The sequence below is a fragment of the Macaca thibetana genome, chromosome 4 (assembly GCF_024542745.1).
Source record: "Macaca thibetana thibetana isolate TM-01 chromosome 4, ASM2454274v1, whole genome shotgun sequence".
In the NCBI taxonomy this organism is placed as follows: domain Eukaryota; kingdom Metazoa; phylum Chordata; class Mammalia; order Primates; family Cercopithecidae; genus Macaca; species Macaca thibetana.
The window spans coordinates 104,644,448-104,669,796 of record NC_065581.1 but is presented as its reverse complement, the minus strand read 5'-3'; the positions used below and the strand labels follow the sequence as shown (position 1 = coordinate 104,669,796).

The 25,349-nt window shown below is 41.8% G+C and overlaps 1 protein-coding gene across 1 annotated transcript in view; it reads right to left on the bottom strand.

Moving 5' to 3' along the window:
* SOBP (sine oculis binding protein homolog) overlaps positions 1–14,650 on the bottom strand; it is a 147,829-nt gene extending 133,179 nt beyond the window's left edge. The window contains exons 1-2 of the mRNA XM_050786706.1: positions 14,410–14,650; positions 1,631–1,769 (exon numbers count right to left, since the gene is read on the bottom strand). Coding sequence (XP_050642663.1) covers positions 1,631–1,769; positions 14,410–14,505 — 235 coding nt within the window. The 5' untranslated portion in view covers positions 14,506–14,650. The remainder of the gene's footprint in view (positions 1–1,630; positions 1,770–14,409) is intronic.
* Positions 14,651–25,349: the final 10,699 nt, after the last annotated feature.

The window sequence follows — 25,349 nt, the reverse complement described above, 5'->3', positions numbered from 1 at the left end:
GAACCCAGGAGGCGGAGGTTGCAGAGAATTGAGATCACGCCACTGCACTCCAGCTTAGGTGACAGAGCAAGATTCTGTCTCCAAAAAAAAAAAAAAGAAAGAAAGAAAAGAAAATTAAGAGGCAATTAACCTTTTTTTCCATGTACAACATGATATACAGCAAACATAGCTCTCTGGCTACCAGGGGAAAGCCTAAAACATGCCCTCCAGCATTGTAACTAGGTCCCACTGTATTATAAACTTGTATCATAATATAATCACATGAACCAATGAGAAAGAAGCAGGGAAGAAAAGTGATGCTTCACAAGGTATGGATAATACCCATTAAAAAATAACAAAAATAAAAATTTGTAAAACTTACAATGATATGAGCTTTGTACATCGTATCCTTGCATGTGAATCACTTAAAAAAAACAAATGAACAAAAACCTCAACCACGGTAAATAACTTTTTCCTTCTATAGCATATCCTGGCATGCTGTATGTTCCCCAGAAGCAAAGATTATTACCTAGGCCAAGTATTATATGAGCTATTAGTTTATAGAATACAAACTCATGACGTGCATTTTTCATTTACAGTGAAATTGATGATACTATCTCCGTAGCATGATGTGTACAATTTTATAGTAAGCTTAACATAAAATTTGTCATGTACACTCAATTCCACTTGCCTGCAGGACAGCTCAATTACATTTCCTTGCTTGGCATATATGAAGGGAAAGCTCTATCTTGAAGACTGAAAATAAAATGTTTGAACAGGTAGTTTATGCCAACAGATTTTGAATGCAATGCAAATATTGATCAAATTGCCAGTGATGATGTACAATTTGTTTTACTTAACCACATTTTATTAAAGTTCCTTAAATGGGTTGCTTCTTCACATACTTCTCTTCTTTGACAAGCAAGCTCTCATTCCTAATTTAGGTTCATAAATTCAGTATTCATACAGACTTCCCCCATGAGATATCTGGCACTGCTACCCACTGGTAGAATCGGTGTTAATTCAGCTCTGCCAAGGCTCTGTAATTTTCACTCTTTAGCTGGGCTTTGATTAAAAAATTCTTAAAGAGTAATATAGGCTCTAATCATCTACCACTCTCTTACTCCTCTTTTTACCCTATTCAAGTATGTGGGGGCAGGGAAAGAATGAAAACGTCAAGCAAAACAAAAATAGTACTACCATTTAGATTTCCCACTGAAAAAATAAAAAGGAAGGAGGATTACCAAACTAACAGTGAATCTCTCTAGCAGTCTGAAGATCTAAACCTAACGTTTCACTTAACAGAAGCCCCAGTCCCCAACAACTGATATCTATCAACGGCATCAGGAAACTCTAGTTAGCAAACACTGTCCCTTTCTTTAAATCTGTATGCAGGACCATGGCACTTAGGTCGCTAGTCCCTATCTAGTTCTCCCATAGCTGGGAGGAGATTAAGTTGTGTCTATTTTTGTTTTATGTTGTTCTTTTATATTTCTGCAGAATTCTGCTTATGGGAAAGCACTATTGGGGATGTATGTTTAAATCAACCATTGGCATAATCAACAAAATGAGTCCCAAAGCAACTCAATTCTGGCAGGTTGAGATAGTTAATCCTTCTTTGCATGAACAAAAGGACATTAAATGTCATTACCTTTGAGAACAGAAATGTGCTGCCGGCTCTCCCCATCTGTAGGGTAGCTCCTGAATTCAATATCTTCACCATCTTTTAATTCAACCTTATCATAGCCATACCAGCCAAGGAGTTCATTCATGGTGTTTTCTGCAAAGTTCTGAAAGAGAAGCATAGGTAGTACTACTTATTTCTATAATCAATAACTACTTGAAAAGAATGCATAAATTGAATTCTGCTTGTCCTACCCCATTTATTTGCTGCCCTGCCTCACTTCCCCTAGTGTGGTGTTCATTTTTCAAATAATGTTCAAAAACGATGATGTTTTTAAATCTTAGGATGATGCATTCAATTATGACAGGGCTTCAGATATTTGTAATTTAAAGATAATAAGGTACTACATTTGTTAGTTTTGCCTGTGAATAGGAAGTCATATTTTAGCTTATTAGTCTATAAAGTCTATATCTAACATCAATACAAAAATATTGAAAGGTGAATCACAAAAACAGCTAAGAAAAGATTTTGAAAATGAAAACAACCTTTTGTGGTTCAGATCAATTTAAATTAAAATTGCTTTCTGATTTAGGTGTTGTTTTCTTAACATAACTCTTATCGCAGATAAAGCCAAATTTCAACAAAGAAAAATTTCACAATTGTTAACAGTACCATACAGAAAGCTAGGTTACAATAGGTTACAAGGGTCTTTCTTTTTTATTTTTTTCCTTCTGCAAGAGTTTTTTTCAAAAATCAGGCCAGGCACAGTGGCTCACGCCTGTAATCCCAGCACTTTGGAAGGCTGAGGTGGACAGATCACTTGAGATGAAGAGTTCAAGACCAGCCTGGGCAATATGGTGAAACCCCATGTCTACCAAAAAAATGCCCTGGTGGCACACACTTCTAATCCCAGCTACTCGGGAGGCTGAGGCAGGAGAATCGCTTGAACCTGGGAGGCAGAGGTTGCAGTGAGCTGAGATCACACCACTGCACTCTAGCCTAGGCAACAGAGCAAGGCTCCATCTCAAAATTTTTTTTTAAAAATCAATGCATAAGTTGCTTTATAAACTTCATTAGTGACAGGTTCTTTCTCCATAAAATCAAAGGTCACTAAGATTGTCTTCTGACAAGTAACATAAAAGTACCAAATAACTTTAAAGTTACTAGCCAGCCCAGATTTGGGATACTGTAAGAAAACATTTTATAAACTATAAATCAATACATAAATGTAAGATAATATCACTGTTGCTGTTGTTATGGATATCATACTTTGAAAATAATAAGTATAATTGGACAGATTTAATATCTTACATTAAAGTGACTATATCTTAGTACCTTATCAATTGCTATATCTGGAAACAAGATGTAAGACTCTGTGTGTTAATGACCTTAATGCTTGTGTGTGCCTTAAACATTCCTATCTGGCAGGGAACCATGAGCTTCCTAAGCTGAGCTAGAAAAACTATATATTCTAACCTTCTTTGTGTCTCAAAGAATCTTTTATTATCCTTCTGAGAAGCTGTCATTTCTGAATTACACTGCGATGTATAATTTATATACCTGAAACAAAGCACCAAGGCTAAGCCAGAGTGTGCACAGTCTCAACGTGTGAGTTCCATGTTTTCTTGAATTTCACGACTTTAAATTTCAGCAGGGGTTGCATAAAAAATAAAAGACATTACACTACTGACTCCACAAAAACAAACCTGGCATTTCAAACTACCCACAGAATGCTAGGTTTTTTGCTTTAGTACCCACTTAAGCTCTGAACTCCAACTGGGTCAATCTGTGATGGTACAGTGTATTAACCATTAAGAAAAACTAGCCAGATTGATTCAGTGTTACCATTCGCAAGGCCAACAGTCAGTCATATCAAGCTTTAGTGAGGCATTTATTCTCTCTGATGGCTGGTCGTGTCCACATTAAATAGACATACTTTTCATGAATGCACAAAAATATGATCAATATGAATAATAAGTTCAGCAACTTTAGGAATATCACTGAGGAGGACTGGGTTGAACGCTGCCCCGCTAAATCAAAAGAGATCTCTTTAATGAGGCGTCAGTCTCCCCAACACCTAATTTCTTTCACTGAGATGAGAGCCTGGCTTGAGAATGACAATCCCTAGGCACACAAATAGAGGTCCTCTATCAATGGTCTGGCAGCAGAAATCTCCAAGGATGAGGCTTATACTTTTCATCAAAAAACCAATTCCCAACAGCATTAAAAGCCAAATGCAAGCCATCCGATTGGTCGGTGTGCCATTTGCCCCAATCTCTAAGAAAACTGTGCCAAGACGAAATATCTTTTGCATATACCCTAGTGACTATATCCAGTTTTATAGACCGGTCATCTATGGGTGCCACTTTCTCCTGTTTCTGTCTAGCCTCTGAAGTCACACAAAGGCTGTGAATGCTTAATTCATGGAGCAACCCTCTAGCCAAGGATATAGATTTGTTTTAGTCTAGCTGCAAAGCCATTCAGCCTTTCAGAACCAGTTCCAGGGATGGGATCCAGAAGTTTTAGACATTTGGGTAAAAACTGAAACCTCAGCTGGAATATTAACACCAAATTCACATTATTTGAGCATCAAAACTGCATCAGTTTAGTTTACGGTTTGTGCTGAAAAGTCAGAGGCTTCATGGAACAATCAATATGAACTTGATCTATTCCATGATTTTCAAGTTACTATAAATGTCAGGGTAAATAAACTCTAAAACATTCCCTTTCTTGTCATGGAAAATAAAAATAAACACCTTAATGTTTTGATATACTGCTACAAAAGCAGAAAACAAAGGTTTATATAACTTCAAGCCATAAATCTCAAAGCTTTCACGAAAGGGGCAAGATGAAAGAGAAAATGATCACCAAAGTTTCTTGTAGTACGGTTACAAGAAATGACTATTACTTCTGTTGTATACACTATTGTATGAAGAAGTCAAAGGACTCCAAGGAATCAAAAATTTTTAATTTTAAATTTCAAGGTGAAGTTTGATGCTAGATGTCATAGTTCATTATGGTGCTAAACCAAAGTAAATAAAATATATTTTTAACATTATCCTCCAAGAAACATATTCTTTTTCCTTTTCCTTTTTTTTTTTTTTTTTTTAGACAGGGTCTCACTCTGTGGGCCAAACTGGAGTGCAGTGGCACAATCCTGGTTCACTGCAACCTCCACCTCCTGGGCTCAAGTGCCTCAGCCTCCCAAGTAGGTGGGAGTACAGGCGCGAGCCACCATGCCCAGCTAATTTTTCTATTTTTGTAGAGACAGGGTTCACCATGTTGGCCAGGCTGGTCTCAAACTCCTGACCTCAAGTGATCCACCTGCTTCAGCCTCCCAAAGTGCTGGGATTACAGGTGTGAGCTACTGTGCCTGAAGAAACATAATATATTCTGAGACATGAATTTAATGTTTATGACCTATAAAGATTTTCAAGTCTTTCTAGCAGAGAATTACAACAGTTACTTTTCAGCATTTTTTTTGTATTATTATCCCTTAAAAAGGAATTTCCTATTTAAAAAGTTATTCACTTCCTAAGTTTCTTTTATATATACATATATATATGAAAAATAATAAAGGTAATAGTAGTTAAAATGCAGAGAGATTTTTGAGATAAGGATGTTCAGTAATAAAACAAGCCACTGAACTAAGGCAGGTTATGAAATCTGCCTCCCCTAAAATCTTTACCCAGCATTTCTCCTGGAGACCTAGGGCAGGAAATGAAGTAGAGTCTCTTTTGTTAAGAGTCCCTCCCAGTTTTAGGATTCTGTAAAATCAAAGAACTTCTACTTATACAAGAAATAAAAGAAAAAAATACCTTTTGCAAAGAAATTTCATAATTACAGTGATCATACCTCATGAATTTTACTGAGTCACTATTTCAAATATTTTATCATTGCTCCCATAAATCATCAAAATGTGCCAGAGATTTCAGTATTTTGGCATTTGAACTACATTTTGCAGACTGCTTCTTGACCTTGGAAGTGACACAAAAATAATCTCTCAAACCATGTGGTCCAATTTGGATTTGGAAAATAGGTCACTGTAATTATAATAATGTCTAATAGTCTTATAGCACTTTACAGTGTTTCTATATCTTTTAATTCTCCTGATCTTTTCAATAACCCTACGTGTTAGGTATTTTATTTCCACAATAAACTTTTGGTGAACCTATATGACATCCTCTTTTTACAACAGAAAATTAGAGCATCAAAAAGGTAAAAGACAGGCATGAGAGATCTAGTAAAGTCAAAACTAAAATACGTATTTTCTAATTCTTAAGCCAGATCTCTTTCTACTATAAATTCTGTACTTCCCAATGTGTCCATAATTCCAAAGAAGCTACCTCCCGGACCAATCGAAGAGCTGCAAAGATGTCACGCAAGAGGATGTCAATATCATATATAAAGAGATTTCTAAATAGGGCATATCTACTTACGTTGAGACTTTGCTTGCTTTTGGATGTGATCATTGACCTCTACTTTCCTTAACAGGGGTGCTCAAGATTCACAATTAAAATGGAATCTCCTCATTTTACAATGTTTTGATACTACATCTAACTCTAACTGCTTTGTACTTCTAATACCTAATTTCTCTGCCTCTTTCCTTCCCTCTCCAATTCTCCTCTCTCACCTCCAGGGGTTCATAAGGAAAAAAGACAATCCTAACATTTAGTCTGAAAGCATGATCTCTTCTGATAATTAAAATAAAAACAAAAACAAAAAGGTCACAGAAAGACAGGTGGAAAGGAAATTTTACTATTTCTTTACTCCTCCTGAGTTCTTCCTAGACCAGCAAAATCATTTTTGTTGGATCTTAACTGCCAGGATATTCATCAAACACCTTCCTTATTCAACTGGAAGTACTGTACAAATGTCAAAGTTCAACCTACGTGATTTTTTTTCCTTTCTGAGAAGCTGTGAATGACACTAGGTGATTTTTTATTGAACATTTTACCAGGTAAATAATAAAGAGCTGACTTCAAAACACTTTGAAAATAGCAGTAATTACAAATTCTCAAAATACCTCTGAAACACAAGTACTTCAAAATCTTCAAAAAGAACTGGTGATTTTATTTATTTTGAAAACAACAAATAGATTTTAAAACATAGATACTGATTTTTTCATACCAGGCCTTGCAAAACTGAATGTCAATGTGCTTTCAAATTTGTATTCTACCCAAGACAGCAGGAAGTATTCAAAGAGGCCCCAGTCACTCACCCAATGAGGGGCAAGTCATGCCCTTCCCCTCTCCATAAACATCATTCCCATTTTCACTGCAAGTCCCAGTTCTAGTAAAACATGTCATCTATTTCAAATACAATGTAAGTTACCTGAGGGCAGGAACCCTTAATTTCATTTTATGCCTCACCTAACATAATGCTTAGCACTTAATCCAGTCACAAATATTTATTTAAATGCATAGTTACAGAGAAATGATCAAATAAAATTCAGGAAAACCTGATTTTAAAAATAAGTATGTAAAAGCTTAAAAATTATAATATGTAGTATTAGTAAGCACTCTCATGCTATTGGGAATTTAAATTGCTACAACTGTAAGAAAGAGTAATTTGACTCTATGCATTAAAAGCCTTAAAATTGTACATACCCTTTGACTTAGCAATTTTACTTCTAGGGACTGTTGAAACTATCCTAGGAAAATAGCTATGGGAATATGCATGTTTCAGGAATGTTTATCTCAGTGTTGTTTTCTTAGAAACAAACTAAATGCCAAACAATAGGAATTCTAGTTAAATAAATTATAGTTTGGGCATATAATGGAATACTATTTTGCCACTAAAATAAATACTGTAGATAAATTTTTATTGCCACGAAAAGCTATTAACAGTATATTAAGTTTTAAAAGGAAGGTTAGTACAGTATGAGTTTTTTTAATAAAAACTATATATCATATATAGAGAAAGGACATAAAAAGACATAAATCAAAATGTTGACAGTAATTGTATCTGGGTGGGAAAATTACAGGCTTTGTTTTTCTTTTTGCTTATTTCTATTGCCTACTCTACTATTTTTGTCATGTCCATGTATTATTTTCATAAAAATAAAAAACTAGTTTTAATTAAAAATTAACACATAGTCTCAGTCACAGACAACTACATCAGCTATAGTCACAGTCCTAATGACAACAAAAAGGATTTGTCGGTTACATTACTTAACTTCAAAACATTCTGACACCCATTATCCAAGAAAGTGGAGCACATGAGAAACGCTTTCAAAGGAAAAAGAAACTCCCAATTCCAAACAATTGCGAAAGCATGGGGCAAAAAATGCTACTATCTCTGCTAGTTAAGGTTATGAATAGTGGAATGATGGTTATTTCTAGAAAACAGTTTATCTCCCTTTCCATCTCCATATGCTCTGACTTACTTCTGGGGTAGATATCTATTAAGCATCATTGGACTCATTAATAGAGATAAAGAAAGGGAATCTGCAGAAGACAGGCAGAAGCCTTGTTCAAGTTCCAGAGTGAAGCAGGAATTGAATCTGATTAGAAGTCAGTTTCTAGCTCTATTCTCAGGCCTGGCCCAGGGCTGAGTCTGAGCTGTCTTTCTTAACACAGAGCCAGTGGATCAGTTCTATTTTATGGTTTTGCCAAGAAAAAGGTCATGACATAAAATTTAAATAGTGCAAAAGAAATATTTGAAGAGCCCTTTGCAGATTACAAAGTACTTCCTCATTTATGATCCCACTGGATCCAATGGTATAGTTAGGACGAGCCGCTCCCCACAGATGACCCACTAGAGGGTCATCAATGTGCATGAAATAGTAAGGGTGGCCAGATTCCCACTCTCAGTGCAGACTTTACATACTGAACCCTGCTGTTTTTACCTGAACTACAGCTTTCAAGCTTGAAATTCTTTGAAGATGGTTCCTATGCTCCATTTTGGTTCATTCTGCAGAATTGTTCTTTGCCACAACACAATGATTTTAATGCAGAGGACACATCATTAACACTAATACCCAGCTCTGGCCTGGAACAGGCTGGAAAAGAAAGTCTTACTCTCTTATTGATATATCCTAAATTGGATGGCTATATAATTGGCATATGAAACCAAAATCATGTGGTTCTGCATATAAAATGTACAGTGTTTTACTGTCTCGTCGTGATACAGAGCAGACAATCATGTCCCCACATTTTAATCTGCTGCCAGGACATCAAATGTCCTAAAAGGGTCAAACAAATGCTGTGAAATTGTGAATACCAGCCCCTAGGCTAACACTGTGGCAGGCATGGCAGGTGTACAGCTGTGTGCAGCTGTGTCCTTTCACAGCTGCAGAACTGCCTTAAAAAATCACCAAGACTTGTTACATTGTTTTCCTGTCTGTGCCAAAGTCACTAGCCTTAATGCAGCACAGAGTTCCACAGGCCTTTGGTTATATAAGAGATATTAACACCCATTGGTCTACAGATCCTAAAATATACATTCAGCAAATCTCACTTACCACATGCTTTCATGTCTGTTTACATGCTTCAATGGGCACTATCAAAAACAAAGTCTTCTGTGTTTTTTTTCCTTCCTCTTCTAACTTGTAATATCCCCTCTCCTTTAGGAACATATTCAATAATCTTATCAGCTTGATAGTACAAGTGTGGCTAAATTCACATTCCGCAAGAGGAAGTTTTAGACCTTAAGGATTTTGATGATATACCTTCTACTACTTCTAATAATTTTGTTAAGTATGAAGACTCAGTAAATAAAAGAGAATTTTATATAAGATATAAAAAGTTTGGTTACCCTAACAAGAGACCTTTTCCTAGAACTCTCCCTTTTAGAGAGCCACTGTGCTCGCTAATATTTGCCATTTTTTGAGGCCCTGTTTTTTACTTTCCTTTAAAAATTCTGTTACCTCTTGGTTTCTGTAAGTCTGTCTTTCACACAAGGAGAGTAGGGCTTGGCTTCTCAGAGCAGTGCTTGGCAAGCACAGAGGCAGGAAACGCAGAAGGGAATGAGTCTGTCAGACTCATTTTCTTCTAGTTCAAATGTTTATTTCAGATTCAAGAGGAAGTGGAGTGGTTCCTTTCCATTTCCTCGTCTCTGGAACCTGCGAGTTGTATAAGTAAGTTTAGAGAATGATGCTCTACTGTACATCACACCAGTTCATGGATGGAGAAAGAGACTCTTCCCAGAAAACCCCTGGTTTGAACAGACCATAATACATAACCCTCCAAGCTCTCACAGGACAGTCTTTTACGGGTTTAGCTTGAAGTCTTTGGCAGAACAAGTGAGAGCAAGGCTGAAGGCTCAGGAACATCTTATACCTGCTCCCAAGAGGCCAGGGCTATATGCCCACTAACATTAGTCCCCATCCCTGCCACGTGGCACACCTGAGGCCACTGCTTAGAGGGAGAGTCTAACATAATTTGTGAATGCCACAGTGGGATCTGGGGTCCTAAGTTCACTTTCTAAGTTCCTGAGAATTATGCTTCTGACACCAGGATAGAGTTTCAACAGCAAAACTTAAAATATACCTGTTTTAATAATGAGACAATTTCAAACTTAAACATGCTGACTTTTCCAATCCACGCTCTGATTTCTCTCTCTCTCTTAAAATCAAGCTATTTATCTCACCAGCTCGGCTCTGCAACTTGCTTTATTGTCTATGCAATTGACACAGGTTATTTTTAATGCCAAATCGAGACCATCAGAAAACAAACTAGAAAATCTTGTGGTAAGTTTACTACTAAACTCTAACAGATGTGCCTGACTCAAATTGTAGGCATCAGGACTGAAGCGTAATTTTAGGTACAAATTACTTACTGAGAATATTTATAGACAGAAAACTTCTTCAACAAAGAAGCATCTCTGACATTTAACACAGATTCTCCTGTAGTTTAGCAATTGATAAAGAAGTTAAACATTGTAAGTGCATTAATTATGGTTTGTTTAGGAAAGTTTCCAGCACAGAATCCTTGATCTAATCATGCTGGTTTTGTCAAAGAATTTTAAAAGACAAAAATTGGACTCATAATCTCTACTCACAGTTTGGATATTTTGAGTTGTATTGTTGTTTGGTAGCTACTGATCACAAAAGATCTATGTGCCAAAACACATATCCTTAAGTGCAACAATATTTACCTTATACATATATTTACGCTTACATATCCACTAGTAGAAGTTAGTTTCTATATTATATCTGCTATGCTCTGGATGAACTCCTGAAACTAATTAACCTTCCCATATGTCAGAATTCCCTCCTGACATTCATTTATTATGATACATGTGAGCTAACAGTATACCTGAGACATATTATATTAGATACAATCACGATATTCACTTTAGAAACATATACACTGCATTGCTGTCTGATTTTTTAAAATTCTCTCTACTAGCCACTAATTAAATAAGGCATACTAATTGTAAGTACATTAGTACAACCAATCTTTTTAATCAGGAAAAACCAGGATAAGGGAAGAAGAAAAGGAAAGATAAAGAAACATTGTAAAGGTCATAATGAGACAAACATTTCTACTTGAAGATATTTTCAGGGAGTACACTACAAGCAAGCAATGCCAAGTCATGTACTTTTCATACACAAAATTATATTGTATCAAATTTAAATTTGTTACAACTGCCATGTACATTAAACCAGTGATAACGAAAATGTAACTCAATATCTGATCTAGTGAAACAGCAACCAGCATTAGCTCTCAGCCACATGAAGACACTCTTCAATGCCATTACTGGTGTCAGCTAAACCTCAGCCAGTTTGTCTTCTCCAGCCATTTTAAAATAAATATGTGACTATCTCAATTAGGAAATCTTGAAGGAAGTCTCTATGATGAGGCAAGTTTGTTGCTCATTCTCAGTGCCCTGCATTTGCTGTACCTAAAATAGACACTTGTACCAATGTCCTTTCTATTACCCGAAGGGGGGAAAAAAATCACATACACACCAGTCCTTTTTCTTTCAGCTCACAGAGAAGCAACTCAATCCAACCAGTGTTGAAACCTGAGTAGGTCACTGTACACCACGATAAAATTCCCTAATCCCTGAGCCAAATCTCCCTAAGGAGGGCCTCCTCCTGATCCTCCACTTCCCAGGCTGACTTTTCCATTTGCTCTCTCCTCTTTCCCCCTTTCATTTCCCCTACCTTCAAGCCTTGATATGTGATCCGAGGTGGGGGCTCAGGTTTCCGTTTTTACAGCTTAGGCCACGCTAGCTGTATACATTCCTTTCTTTCTGCCGGGCAGTGATTACTTACCAGGTCTTAGTTTACACTGGTCCAGATGAAAGCCGTTCAGATGAAGGCAAACACAGCCAGGCAGCTCCAGCGGCACCGATATGAAGCTGCACAAGGCCACATTGTGTTCTCGGTGACATTTTGTTGCACACAACTATATACAGGGCAACCAACTTGTTATGTTACTCTACACTTAGGTTCAGGGAGCTAGAGGAGTAATAGTATCATGATGTTTGGGGAGGGGTTTTGTTGATGTGATTATTAATATTAAAAACAGAAAGATATTAAGGAGTTCAAAATAACCCTTCCACCTTTTGACTTTGAGAAACCACTTTTTAAGTGAGGACTTTTGGTGCTGTTATATTAGAAGAATGCACCTAAACAATTCCACTAGATCTCGGGCATGGTATACTTGAACATGACTAAAAATTTTGGTTAGGGGTATTTTACTTTGGTCCAAAGCAGAGAGAAAATACTGATCCTACAGACAATTGAATTATTTGCTGTGTAAAACTTCTTATTTAATACTACTCTGGATTGAAAGGGTGAGGATTAAAACTTCAAATAGTGGGTGGTGATTTGGAAGGAAAATAACATTTTAAAAAGAGGAAATTTCTGTGCACCAAGGTTAATTCCATACTTAGTCCTGCAGCATCGGCTAAAAATTGTGTAATTTTTCCCCTTCACACAATGTTGTTTTTGTTTCTTCCTCACCAGTTCAGACAAACATCTGTTATACTGTAGAAGGACAACTATCTCCCAAACCACGGAGTACGCCTGCAGCCAAAATCAACAACGCGAGCCCCAAGCATCGAGCACAGTCAGCCTTTATATCCAGCCGGGATAACATTTCACATGTTTTGATTAAAATTAGCTAATTTGTAATTCTAGAACCTATGAAACTTAAAAGCTGCCATCCATATACATCACATTAGGCAGTGTTTTAAAGGGCCAGAGCTGGTTGCGATTTCCTAGTGGCTTTCACCTCTCTCCCCTTTCCCCACCCCCAACCTAAAATGAAATGCAAAAGTAATCTGGAAATGCAGGACAGTAGGCAAGGGTAAGTGAAGAAGGATGGTTATTATGGACTGTTTAAATTTTGTTCCTATCAAAAAACAACAACTTCTACTGGTCTTAAAAATATATATAACTGTCCATCATTGGAATCAACGGTGGTTTCCATCATAAGAAATGGTATTGATTTTCAAGGCAAATCTCCCTTAACTCTCCGTTGGATTCATGCTGCACCTCTAGCTTCCAGGTACTAAGTTCCTTATCCAGTAATAAAACCCCTAATTCTGATATTTAGGTTGCTTCTGACATTTCCGAGAGGAAAGTAAAGCTAAGCATATGCACCTAGGTACACATACATATATGATGTATATCTATGCGTCCCCTGCTAAGCGTGAGCTATGATAGAAAATGTTTGTTCTAATGAAGAAAGCGTCAAAGCTCAATAAATTTGACTTACTTGCATACCATTTTCATCCAGTTTGTCTTTTAAATACAAACTGAACCAAAACTGGCCAAGTAGTAGTATTTAGCCACCTGGTAGTATTAAGGATTTCATGCAGAAGATGGGGAACACCAAGAAGACCGCAAAATGCAAACCTGCTACTTTTTGATGGCTCGCAGAAAAATAAATTGTTTTAAATCAATAGTGACTCGTGAAATCAATACAGAATAAAACCCTCACCCAGGCAAAAGCCGCAACTTCATGGAAAATAAGGGGCTGGGGGGCAACGAGAGGGTCCGGAGCCGAGCAGTGCTCTTGTGCAATCGCTCTAACGCGAACAGCTGGAGCGCCAGGCTACTGCGCTCTCCACCTCTGGTGCACCGCTGGCCTGGCGGGGAGCCCGGCCTCGCCGAGAGGACTCCGGGCCGGCCTTTGCGAACAATGGGCAGGCGCCCTGCAAAGGCCGCCCTCAGACAGCTGTCCTCCAGCGGGGCTGGCCGGGGTCTGCTTCGCTGGGAAGTGAGGCAGGCAGAGGCGAGCGAGAGGCGGAGGCTGCCAGTGGAGAGGAGCGGGCGGGGGTGGGCGAGGCGAGCGGTCAGGACCGTGCCCAGACCCGCGCCTCTCGGGCCGCAGCTCGCCGGGCACTGACGGGCTCTTCACGCCGTCGCAGCTGGTTGGTTGGGGGGAAGCGGGATTGAGGAGAAGGAGGGTGAGCTAGGGGAGAGGGGTGGAATAGAGCTCTCTGCGGGGTGCCCTGGCCAGGTGGCTCCTAACTTTGGAGGGAACCTGAGAATGATTCCCAAAAAGCGGGGGAGAAACTGCACCGTCCACTGGGAAAGCCTCTTCCCCTGCCCACCGCCGCTCGGGTCCCCGGTGCCCTCGCTCTGAAACGCGCCAGTGCCAACCTGGGGTTCGTAAGGTTAAATAGTATGTGGTCCCCCCTCATCAAATCTGAGGTTGGCAACAATTTCGGGGATGCAGCCCGCGAGTTGGCCTCTGCTTTACACCTGGAGGCGCGGAGCCGTTCTGGGCATCCTACAGAAACTGACAAGCGCGCCCCGGTACCCCCCAGATCCATACCACGGCCCACGGGGAGCGGGCGCAAGTAAGAAGTCAGTCTCCCTGGCCCCCGAGATCCAAAAATACCTTCATCTCCTCATTGATCTCCCTTTTCACTGGGTGAGCCGGCTTCCTGCTCCGTTTATTTTCCGGAGGTCTCCCTTCTTTCTCCATTTCTGCCATGTTTTTGTGTCTGGTTTCTGTGGAGATGAAATGGCTGCTGCCGCCGCCGGCGGTGGTGGTGGTGGTGGCGGCGGCGGCGGCGGCGGTGGAGGTGGTGCTGATGGTGGCGAGGCTGGCGGAGGTAGCGGTGCTGGCGGGGCCGGGCCGGGCCGCGAGGGGGAGGGCGGGCGGGCGCCGAGAAGCGGGGTCTCTTCTAGCGGCGGAGGACGTCAGTGGCTGTCACGGGGAAGGGTAGTTCGAAGAGTCTCGGGGATGCCGCCGCCGCCGCTCCGGCTCCTGCTGCCGCCGCCGCCGCCGCCGCCGCCAACGCCGCCGCTGCTGCCGCTGCCCCTGCCGCCCTCGCTGCCGCTGCCGCTCCCGCCGCCGCCGCCGCCGGGCCGCATCCTCGGGGCCCCGTGGAGTCGTCAGCCATCTTCCGTCGCTCTGTCCGTCGGCATGGGCGCGGGGAGCGAGGGCCGGCGCGGAGAGCGGCCCCGGGCGTGCGTGCGCGGCTGTGTGTGAGCCCGGGAGAGCGCGCCAGCCCCGGCGCCCAGCGCCTCCCGCGAGCCGAGCCGGGGGCGGGCCGGGGGCTGGCGCGGGAGGAGGGGAGGGAGCGCGGCCGGGAGGGGGTCGGAGGGAGGGGAAAGGTGGGGGGGCGAGGACAGCCCCCAGGCTCTCGAGCGGGCGTGGCTTCCACCGTCACTGGATACGCGGATGCTGCGCGGCTTCGGGGGCTGCTCGCGGCCTCCTGTTCATCCGCGGCGGCCACGGGCGGCTCGCTGCGCCCCCCGCGGCCGCTAACTCCCAGCCACGCGCCGGGGGCGCCGGCGCCCGCTCCGAACCCAGCCCTGCTCCTCAGCTCCGCGACGTGGGCTGGGTTGCGTGTGGAGTTGGTTTTTGAGCCCGTCCTAGGAGCCGCTGAGGAAGAATGAATGGGGGTGAATCGAGGAGGTTGAGCGGTGGGAGGGCGCGAGACCTGAGGTCGCCTGGCTAGAGGGCCGCCGTCCCCCGGGGAGGGCTGACTGAGCCTGCCGCCTCGAGGGTGCAGCGCTGGGGTCTCGGGGGAAGGAACCCACAGCCCCGACGCGCTTCCCCCCACTGAGCTGCCAGGATAGAGTTTCCCCCTCCGGGGGCCACCGCAGAGTGCGCGGAGGCTGGAGACCCCTTGGAGAGGTCCCCGTGCCCGACCCGGCCGGTCCTCCACGCGGCGCTGCCTCGGACTGCGCTGGCAATGAAGCTTTTGCCTCGCAAAGAACCACTTAGAAGTAGGACATCTCGGCCTTCAGCCCCTTGATTTCTTTTTCCCCTTGTTCCTTCTCTCTTTATCTCTTTCTCACTTATGCTCTGCTTCAAAGCAACAGCTTTACGCGTGACCCCGCCTGCACCCTTATCTGGCTGCCCTGGGTTTCGCCCAAAAGGTTGGGCTGAGTGGGAGCTTCTGGGAGAACACGGTCCCGCGTAGGGTCCCGCTCACCCGGAGTCCGGGCGCCCTCGCCACGCCCCGGTGGGATCCTCCCCTCCCCGCCCGGTTGCACTTTCTCCTCCCGACTTCCCAGCTAGCGCCTGCCCTCCATGGAGCGGTGCTCGCTCCTCTGCGCTCACACGTCCTCTCTTTGGCCCTCTCCTGCCACGCCTGGGGACGAGGTCTGATTGAGTCTGTCCCTGTCCCTGGGTTGAGGCATTGGGGGTGACGGTTGGATGATGTTTCTGGGAGACGCGCGGTTCTGAGCGCTCCCACACGCTGCGGAGGACAAATTGACGTTCCCAGCTTCTCTTTCCCGCGCCGCGACACTTCATAATTACCTGACACAATGCGATATGGGGGGTGTCCATTGTTCCACTGCGTGTTACTGTGGAGTGTTCGTTATGACAGTGGTGGAACTTAAAATTACACAATTTTTTTTAAAGTTCCTAAAAGAATGAATTTCGTGTGGGGATATGAGTAAGCTTTCCATTAAATCTCAGTTTGGCCTGTCAAACAAGGCTCATTCTGGGTATTACAAAGCCTGATTTGCATTTTAGCACTGTTTCGTAAACGTCAAATTAGAGATATTTGGGCGTGTACGCAGGAGAGCTGAGTACCTCCACGTTGCCTATTTTGCATTTTAGCATCATTTTGTTTTTCATAAAGGCCAACTTAAAAACATCTGGGAGTGCACCCAGGAGGGCTGAGTACCTCCTCCCTCCTGATTTCTTCTCTTCACCGTCGCGGGGGGAAGCGAGGGGAAGCTGCACCATGCTCCGCGTGGCTGCCTGGATCCTGGGCAAGCCAGGAGGCCAGAGCGAGCCAGGCTTTGCGCCTGCAAGGGGTCCGCACGAGAAACACTTGCGCCGAGGAAAAGTTAAAATTCCTGGGACGACGAAGAGTCAAGAGAGGAGGACTGATGAGGTTTTAGGGAGAGCTTTGCAGTATAGGCGTCCTGTATTTGCAATGTTCCCAGTAGCCTCTGAGAACTTATCCAGGTACACACTCAGGTCGTGAGCCGCGAGTCCTCTGGCCGGGTCTCAAACCCCGCAGCAGCCCACAGCGCACCTACGACGACCCAATAACGCGGAGAGGAGCCTAAGGCTGTCGCAGCAACTTTCCCCCTGCTCCTGGAATGATAGTGCAACATTCGCCAGTGTGTGAGTGGGTCTATTTTGCAGTGGGGAGTATCTCCCTAATGCTCTTGCTGGGAGGGGGAGAGGAAGAGAGAGCCTTTTGGTTTTTTAAATCTGAATTTCATCCAAAACATCTGATAAATAAATTTGGGTTGTAGAGTTGTTTTCTCTGTTTGATCCTGTTAGTCTTTAATGAGGGAAATAGTGAAAAAACTTTGGGGGGATGCTTTTTAATATTTAAAACTGTGGAAACATATGTTGTAAACTACGCAAAAATAAGCCTTTTGTCTTCTGTAAACATATTTAAGCCCCCTCTGTTTCCTTTGGTGCCAGGAGCATTACAATTGATTCACTGTTGAGCAGCTGGTATCAAATAACAAGTTATATACCCCAAGTCCTAAGACACAGTTTCACAAGTTAAGAATAAAATAAACAGAAAAGGTGAACTGTAGCCCAGAGTTATATTTAGAGGCAGCTATACTTCCTTTAAAGAAAATTACTTACTCTGTGATGGTTCAGGCATTTAATAAAAATAATGATCTTAAACAGTCACCTGTTCCTTCACAAGCATATGTCCTTCAGAAAACTGAGGTGAGAACATTGTATTGAAATCCACAATGCACATCTTTGGTGACAGAAAGAAGGCTCATAAAGTATATATGAGGAAAACTTTTAGTCTAGAATGAACTTCAGAAGTAATGATGATTGTTACACCTTTTAATGACCCTAGGTTTCTTCACATGTACTGTAGATGAAGACAATTATAACAACAGATGATGCTTTACAAATTTAGATATACCATGAGTTAAATAATGTTCCCTGAATAACTTCATAATCCACAAGAGTATAACTACACAGGTAGGAACAATACATTATATGCATTACAGAAGAGCCCCACTCCTGCTCCAGTGATGTATCCTTTTGCTCCCCAACCACTAGCACTCTCCTGCGTGCTTTCTCTCTCTCTATATATATACCCACACGTATCACCCAGGGCTCCAGACATGCAATTAATCCTCAAGTTACCCTCTATTACCCCTGCTAGTCATCAAGATGGGTACAGGACTGATCTTTCATACATTCCTCAGGTACAATTTTGTGACTTCTTTTGCTCTTCAAGGCTAGTCTTGATGATCATTCTACCCTGATTCACCTAGAAAACACATTAGAGAGAGGATGGGAAGACCCCAGGGTGGTTTGCCTCAGGCCTCCAACCTCCACATTTGTTTCTTTGTTGTCTCCAAGAACACTTAACTCAAAGACCTAGTCCTCATGCCTGGTGAGGAATTAATAAACACTAGCTGATTGATTAGTATGACATAATAACAAACTTAAAAAGTTTTCCTGTATTATTGTTTGAAATTAATGTTTATCTTGAAAAGCTCTGTGATTTAACCAAATATGGGGATTAAAATATGTGAAATAATTACTATGCTGAATACATTATAGTAATTATCTTCATTTAATAATCACAAAACTCTATGAGGCTGTTTCTCCTATTATGCCCCCATTTCACAGATGAGGAAACTAAGGTTTGTATAAGCTATTAAGAGAAAAGCTATTGGCCGGGCGTGGTGGCTCAGGCCTGTAATCCCAGCACTTTGGGAGGATAAGACAGACGGATCATTTGAGGTCAGGGTTTGAAACCAGCCTGGCCAACATGGTGAAACCCCATCTCTACTAAAAATACAAAAATAAGCTGGGTGTGGTGGCACGTGCCTATAGTCCTAGCTACTCGGGAGGCTGAGGCGGGAGAATCACTCGAACCCCGGGAGGTGGAGGTTGCAGTGAGCCTAGACTGTGCCGTTGCACTCCAGCCTGAGCGACAGAGCAAGACTCCATCTCAAAAAGAGAGAGAGGAAAAAAAGCTATTAAGTATTGGGATTTGAATCCATAACTTTCTGTCCAACTCTAGGTTTGGAGCTCTTGACACTATGTTAATCTGCTTTTCTGAATTTCTTTAACAATCTGTGTTTTATCTAATCTAAGGCCCACTTTTTCCCATTTTAACATCTATAAGATTGTAATGCATCTTACACTGAACTCTGAACTCTTACAATTATAAATGGCATCTGTATTTCTCATTGGTATATTAAATATCAGTACTTTTTTTTTTTTTTTTTTTTTTTTTGAGACAGAGTCTTGCTCTGTCATCCAGGCTGGAGTGCAGTGGCGCGATCTTGGCTCACCGCAATCTCTACCTCCTGGGTTCAAGCAGTTCTCCTGCCTCAGCCTCCCAAGTAGCTGGGATTACAGGCACGTGCCACCACACCCAGATAATTTTTTGTATTTTTGGTAGAGACAGGGTTTCACCCTGTTAGTCAGGATGGTCTTGATCTCCTGACCTCATGATCTGCCTGCCTCAGCCTCCCAAAGTGCTGGGATTACAGGCGTGAGCCACCGTGCCTGGCAGTACTTTTCCCAAGCAATGGTGTGTTAGGCTCCATTGGGTTGTACTTCTATAACAAATCATCAGAAAATCTCAGGGACTCAAACAAAGTCAGGTGAAGATCTGCATGATTCTTCACAGCAACTATCCTCCATGCGATGGCTTGGTACTGCGCTTCCGTATCAACTGTGCTTCCACAGTCACTACTCTAGAGGAAGATAGAGCCCTGGAGGATCTCCCATCAGCAATTAAATGCTACAATCTTGCAGTGACATGTCACTTTTTCCTCTAGTCCATTGGCTAGAATTAGTCACATGGCTCTGCCCAACTGCAAAGGAAGCTAGGAAGTTTAATCCTTCCAAGTCTCACAAAGGAGAGGAGAACTGGATATGGGTAAGCATGTCATGTTTGTACCACAAAGGCATCTTCAGTTCATTAAAATATGGCCATGTCATTAGGACCCATTAATACTAATTAAATATAAATATAAATTAATGTAAATACTGGGAGTCTGTTTTTTCCAAAACCAATGAGCAGTTCTTGGTCTGTGATTTGTTATATTGCAAAGAACAGATTCTAGAATCAATTTCAAAAATAACATTATGAAAGAGCACAACAATAATGCCAGATTTTAACCAGGTGTCTATAGATGAGCTTCCAAGGCTCTGAAATTTCCTAAAATGCACTTTTCTCAGTGCACTTTTTTTTCTGGAGAGTGAGTACATATCTGACATCATATTCTCAATTGAGGGTCATGATTTATTCATTAATTTATTCAACAGATATATACTGAGGTCCTGCTGTTCTGGGTGCTTGGGATCCAGCAGCAAATATGACAGACAAGTCCCCAAATTTCTTGAAGCTTACAGTCTGGAAAGGGGACCGTAAACAAGCAAACAAGTAACAAAGAAGAGAATTTTAAATCCAGACAGTTAACATAAAAGGACAATGTGATAGAAGGTGGGTATATTGGCAGAGTCTGCTTTAAATGATCATGAAAGACTTCTCTGAGGAGAAATCTGACCTGAAACAGGGAAGATGAGAAGGAACTATCCATTCAGAGATTTTAGAATCCCAGAGAAAAGTGTTCTGGTCAGAATTTTAAAGGACCTGAAGAATGGATACGCTCAGCATGTTTGAGAAGTTGAAAGGTATCTGGAATGTAGAGAATGAGAAGAGTGGCAGGAGAAGGAGTGAACGAGGAATGCAGAGGCCGGATTCCATGAAGCCTGCAGGTCATGGTAAGTGCTCAGGATTTTAAGTGCACTGTGGACAAATGCACAGTGGAAAGACACCCTCCTTTGCACTATTTGTATGTGTGGGTCATCTGGCCATCATTAGCTCTGTCATTAAACCACAGCTTGACCCAGCTGGGCACACATCTAAGTGGGATCCCCTACCCTCCTTGCTGTTCCAAGAATATCTTGGTCCCCTTTGCCGTGCAAAATGAAGATCACAACCCTCCCAGAAGGATGGGGGCTCTCTTTCAGTCACAGGGGTAAAAGAAGCTCCCTGGGTCCAGGTGTGGTGGCTCACACCTGTAATCCCAGCACTTTGGGAGGCTGAGTTGGGCAGAACACTTGAGGTCAGGAGTTCAAGACCAGCCTGGCCAACATGTTGAAACCCCCATCTCTACTAAAATAATACAAAAAGCTGGGCATGGTGGTGCATGCCTGTAGTCCCAGCTCCTTGCGGGGCCGAGGCAGGAGAATCGCTTGAACTTGAGAGACAGAGGTTGCAGTGACTGAGACCGCACCACTGCACTTAAGCCTGGACAACAGAGGAAGACTGTGTCTGAAAAAAAGCAAAACAAACAACAACAACAAAAACTCCGTGGCCAGTCGCTTCAAGCCAACTCCACGTTTTTTGCAGGAGAATGAGGGGCTTCACTCTACACTAGTAAAGTCTCAAGCATTTTGCCTTACTCTTCATTTCTTTATTTGTGAAATGAGAACAGTAATTTATATTTTGAGCTGTTGTGTTGTGGCCACATAATGTCTACTAAACTAAACTAAAAATAAAGCAGCACAAATTTCTATAAACGAGTGTATATTATTTACTTTTCTGAGGATCATTATTATTTTACTTTTACTTAGGTTTATATGTATAAACTGATACAGATGTATACCAATTTAAGGAAACCTGACACATGAGAACTAATTGCCTGCATAATCAATATTCTTCATTTTGAAATTAATATGTAATAGGGTCTCTTTTAATAGTAATTTGCCAAAAGGTAATCATTTTAATTTATAAAAATGAGATTTCAATATACACTTCTAAGAACATTCCAACTGTACCCAATGAAGGAAGTATACCAATACCTATAAATTTAAGGAAAAAGTCATTTCAAGTTATAACTTTTAATTTTTATCCATTAAAGCAGAAATCAAAGCCCAGTATGTATTTACTGCAAATATCTGTGCTAAAAAAAAAAAAAAGCATGAAGCTCAACTATCAGTGTGCATGTCTAGAATATAACAGCTTTATGTGTATTAAGTATGTGGAAATAAATGAAGACCACCCAAAAGAGAACAAAGGCTATTTATTTAGAGTAAGGGAGACAGCCACCATCACTTGCATTTGACAGAGATTCAAAGGCAGGTGTGGGAGTGGGAAAGCTTCACAGTGTAAAAACAAGAAAGGCTTCAAGTGTGCTCTGATTGGATGATGTTGGCCTGGAGAAGCTGAGGAAGGCTATCCAAAAGGAGAGGCAACTAGAAGCAGTGCATCTTATGTGATTGGTTTGGGGAGCATATTTGGAGATATTTGGAGTTCGACGGTTGGTCTTGAGTTGGAAGGGTGGTGGGTGCAGAGGGAGAAGGTGTGGAGGTGGCAGTAAGAAATTAAGAAGCTGGCAGGCATTGACCAAGTCCTAACCATTCTGATTGAAGCCAGAGATGGTGGTTCGGCTTCTCTGACTTGTTGCTGCAGAGGTTGTAGATCAGAGTTCTCTTGTCATGCATGGTCTGTCCATTTGTATAGTAAGTCTCCCAAGTCATTAACTAAAAAATAATTTAGGTCAGGCAACTAAGGAGAAACTAAAGTGTAAGGAAACTTCCACTTGTGGTGAGATAATATTTTGACGTATTAAGAAGTATTTTTGTTTTATTTGTACCCACTAATTCCTTTCTATTTCACACACTCATTTATTCAAATTAGATGTGGCATCCATTGCTTCAGGGTAAGGACGTTACAGAAGAAATTCACAGCCCCAGTTGCATACCTGTTATCCCAGCACTTTGGGAAGCTGAGGGAGGTGGATTACTTGAGCCCAGGGAGTTCAAGACCAGTCCGGGCAACATAGTGAGACCCTGTCTCTACAAAAAACAAACAAAAAAAAAATTAGTGGGGCATGATGGCATGCACCTGTGGTCCCAGCTACTTGGGAGGCTGAGGTAGGAGGATCACTTGAGCCCAGGAGGTCGAGGCTGCAGTGTGCCATGATCGGGCCACTGTGCTCCAGCCTGGGTGAGAGACTGAGACCCTGTCTCAGAAAAATAAAGAGAGAGAGAGAGAGAGAGAGAAGGAAGGAAGGAAGGAAGGAAGGAAGGAAGGAAGGAAGGAAGGAAGGAAGGAAGGAAGGAAGGAAGGAAGGAAAGAAAGAGAAGAAAAAGAAATTCACAGAAAAGCATGAGTTGCCCATGATTTTGGGGTTGTTTTTGTTTGAGATGGAGCCTCGCTCTGTCACCCAGGCTGGAGTGCGGTGGTCTCAGTTCACTGCAAGCTCCGCCTCCCGGGTTCATGCCATTCTCCTGCCTCAGCCTCCCTAGTAGCTGGGACCACAGGTGCCTGCCACTACGCCCGGCTAATTTTTTAAAATATTTTTAGTAGAGACGGAGTTTCACTGTGTTAACCAGGATGGTCTCAATCTCCTGACCTCGTCATCTGCCCGCCTCAGCCTCCCAAAGTGCTGGGATTACAGGCATGAGCCATCGCACCCGGCCTGATTTTGGGTTTTAAAATGGAAATGTGAAATTCAAGACAGAAACAATAGTTTGAAAGAAAACATTTTTCTTCAAGTTTGAAAAGTCTAGATTTTTTTTTTTTCAAAGTGAAAGCAAGATTATTAAGAAAGTGAAGGAATAAAAGAATGGCTATTCCATAGATAGAGCAGCCTGAAAGGCCTAGATTTTGAGTGTCAACACTTGGTGACCTGAAGGATTCAGATTATAAAGTTGACCACAAATGTAGGTTTAGGAAAAGGAATGATATGCCAAAGAATTTTCCCAGTCCAGAAAGAGATCATGATTCTGTGGGGTTGGGAGAAGGAAGGAGCAAATGAGCAAAAGAGCTTAGACGTTAGATTTCCGACCAGGTCCCAGTGCCCAGGGGTAGGGGGAGAAACAGGAATGGGTTTGAGGAAATCTGAAAGCAGAGGGTAGAGAGAAGGGGTGACTCTTATCTCTCTTCTGAGATGGAGCCTGGAACAGCAGTGAGCCTTATATAATAGGCCAACCCAACATGGTACAGGCAGGCACAGTGGGGTAGGCATAGCACATGGAGGAGCCTGGGCAGAAGGTCCTGGAGTGGCCATAAGTATGTTCCACCTACCGTAATGTATATGTTTCATGTGCAGCAGAGAGTAAAAGAGCTGTGGCTTTGAGAGACTGCAGAAGCAGAGTAGCCCTGCATCCAAAGTGTTTGATCAGAGACTCCACGAGGACTTCTATCTCAGAGGATGCCAGCTGGAGAGACGACTGAGGCTGTAGAGTAAATGCCCCCCACCCTATACCCCCCATGTAGATGCCAGCCTGTTAAGAAAGGCACTAGGAGGTGGACAAGAGAAGTCCAAATCAACTGAGATTATATGGAGATTTCATTTCTGCCTCTTAGCATAGTAGTCTTATGAAACAGAGATTCAATTCAGGTATACAGAAATAAAGAAGCTTATGTTTAGTAAATACCTGAGGTTTTTACATTGATACTTATAGTTCATATATATATTCACCCTGTGACTCAAACTTGCTTTTACTAATTTTTTAAAATGGAGTTTTCTGACTCAGGTAGATTTGAGGCATCGTCTGCCTAATTATTTAATATATAAATAGTATCCAAACAAAAATAGTTTATTTGGAGTTGTGTCCCCAAAGAAATGCTATACCAGGACCAACAGAAACAGAGAACATTTTTCAGTAATTATTCAGAATTATAGCAAATATAAAACTTAACAGTGTCTGAGTTATCTTGAGTTGCCACTGCCTTCCTTGATAATATCCACTGATGAAATCATAATACTTCTCTTTGATTTATATAGATACTAGTGTAGACTTAAAATAATATTCCTTTTAGATAAAATCATATTTCCTTTAGATAATCAAATATTAAAATTATTAAATCTCTGACAATCTTTTGTTAAGCTATAACATCAATTATTGGGTATTGAATTCCTTCTATGAGCCAAGTATTTTTCACACATTATGTTATTGATTTCTCACAACCAACACTGAAGGTGTTATTGTCCCTATTTCACACCTTAGGGAAGTGAGGCTGAGCACAGGGTTATACTAGGAGGTAGCCCATCTGGGCCAGAAGCCCCAGTCTGCCAATTCCCACACAGGCGAGAGATGCTTTTACCTATACTACTCTGCTGAGCCTTTTTATCACTTTTTTTTTTTTGGAAAATAAAGCATGCAGAGACGGTAAATAATTTTAATTTCTTCTTCATTCTAATTTACATCTAACTGTTACAGCAATTAAAATAGCCATAGCAATATGCTCAACCTTTGAAAAGTAACATACTACATTTTAATATTCTCAAACCAAATATGGTATTCAGTAAATGGTTATAGAGGATTGATATCTATGTTTTGACCTACCTCCTTTGAGAAACATTATGTGTAGTAAAAAACATTTTTCCATCAGAGAAAATTTG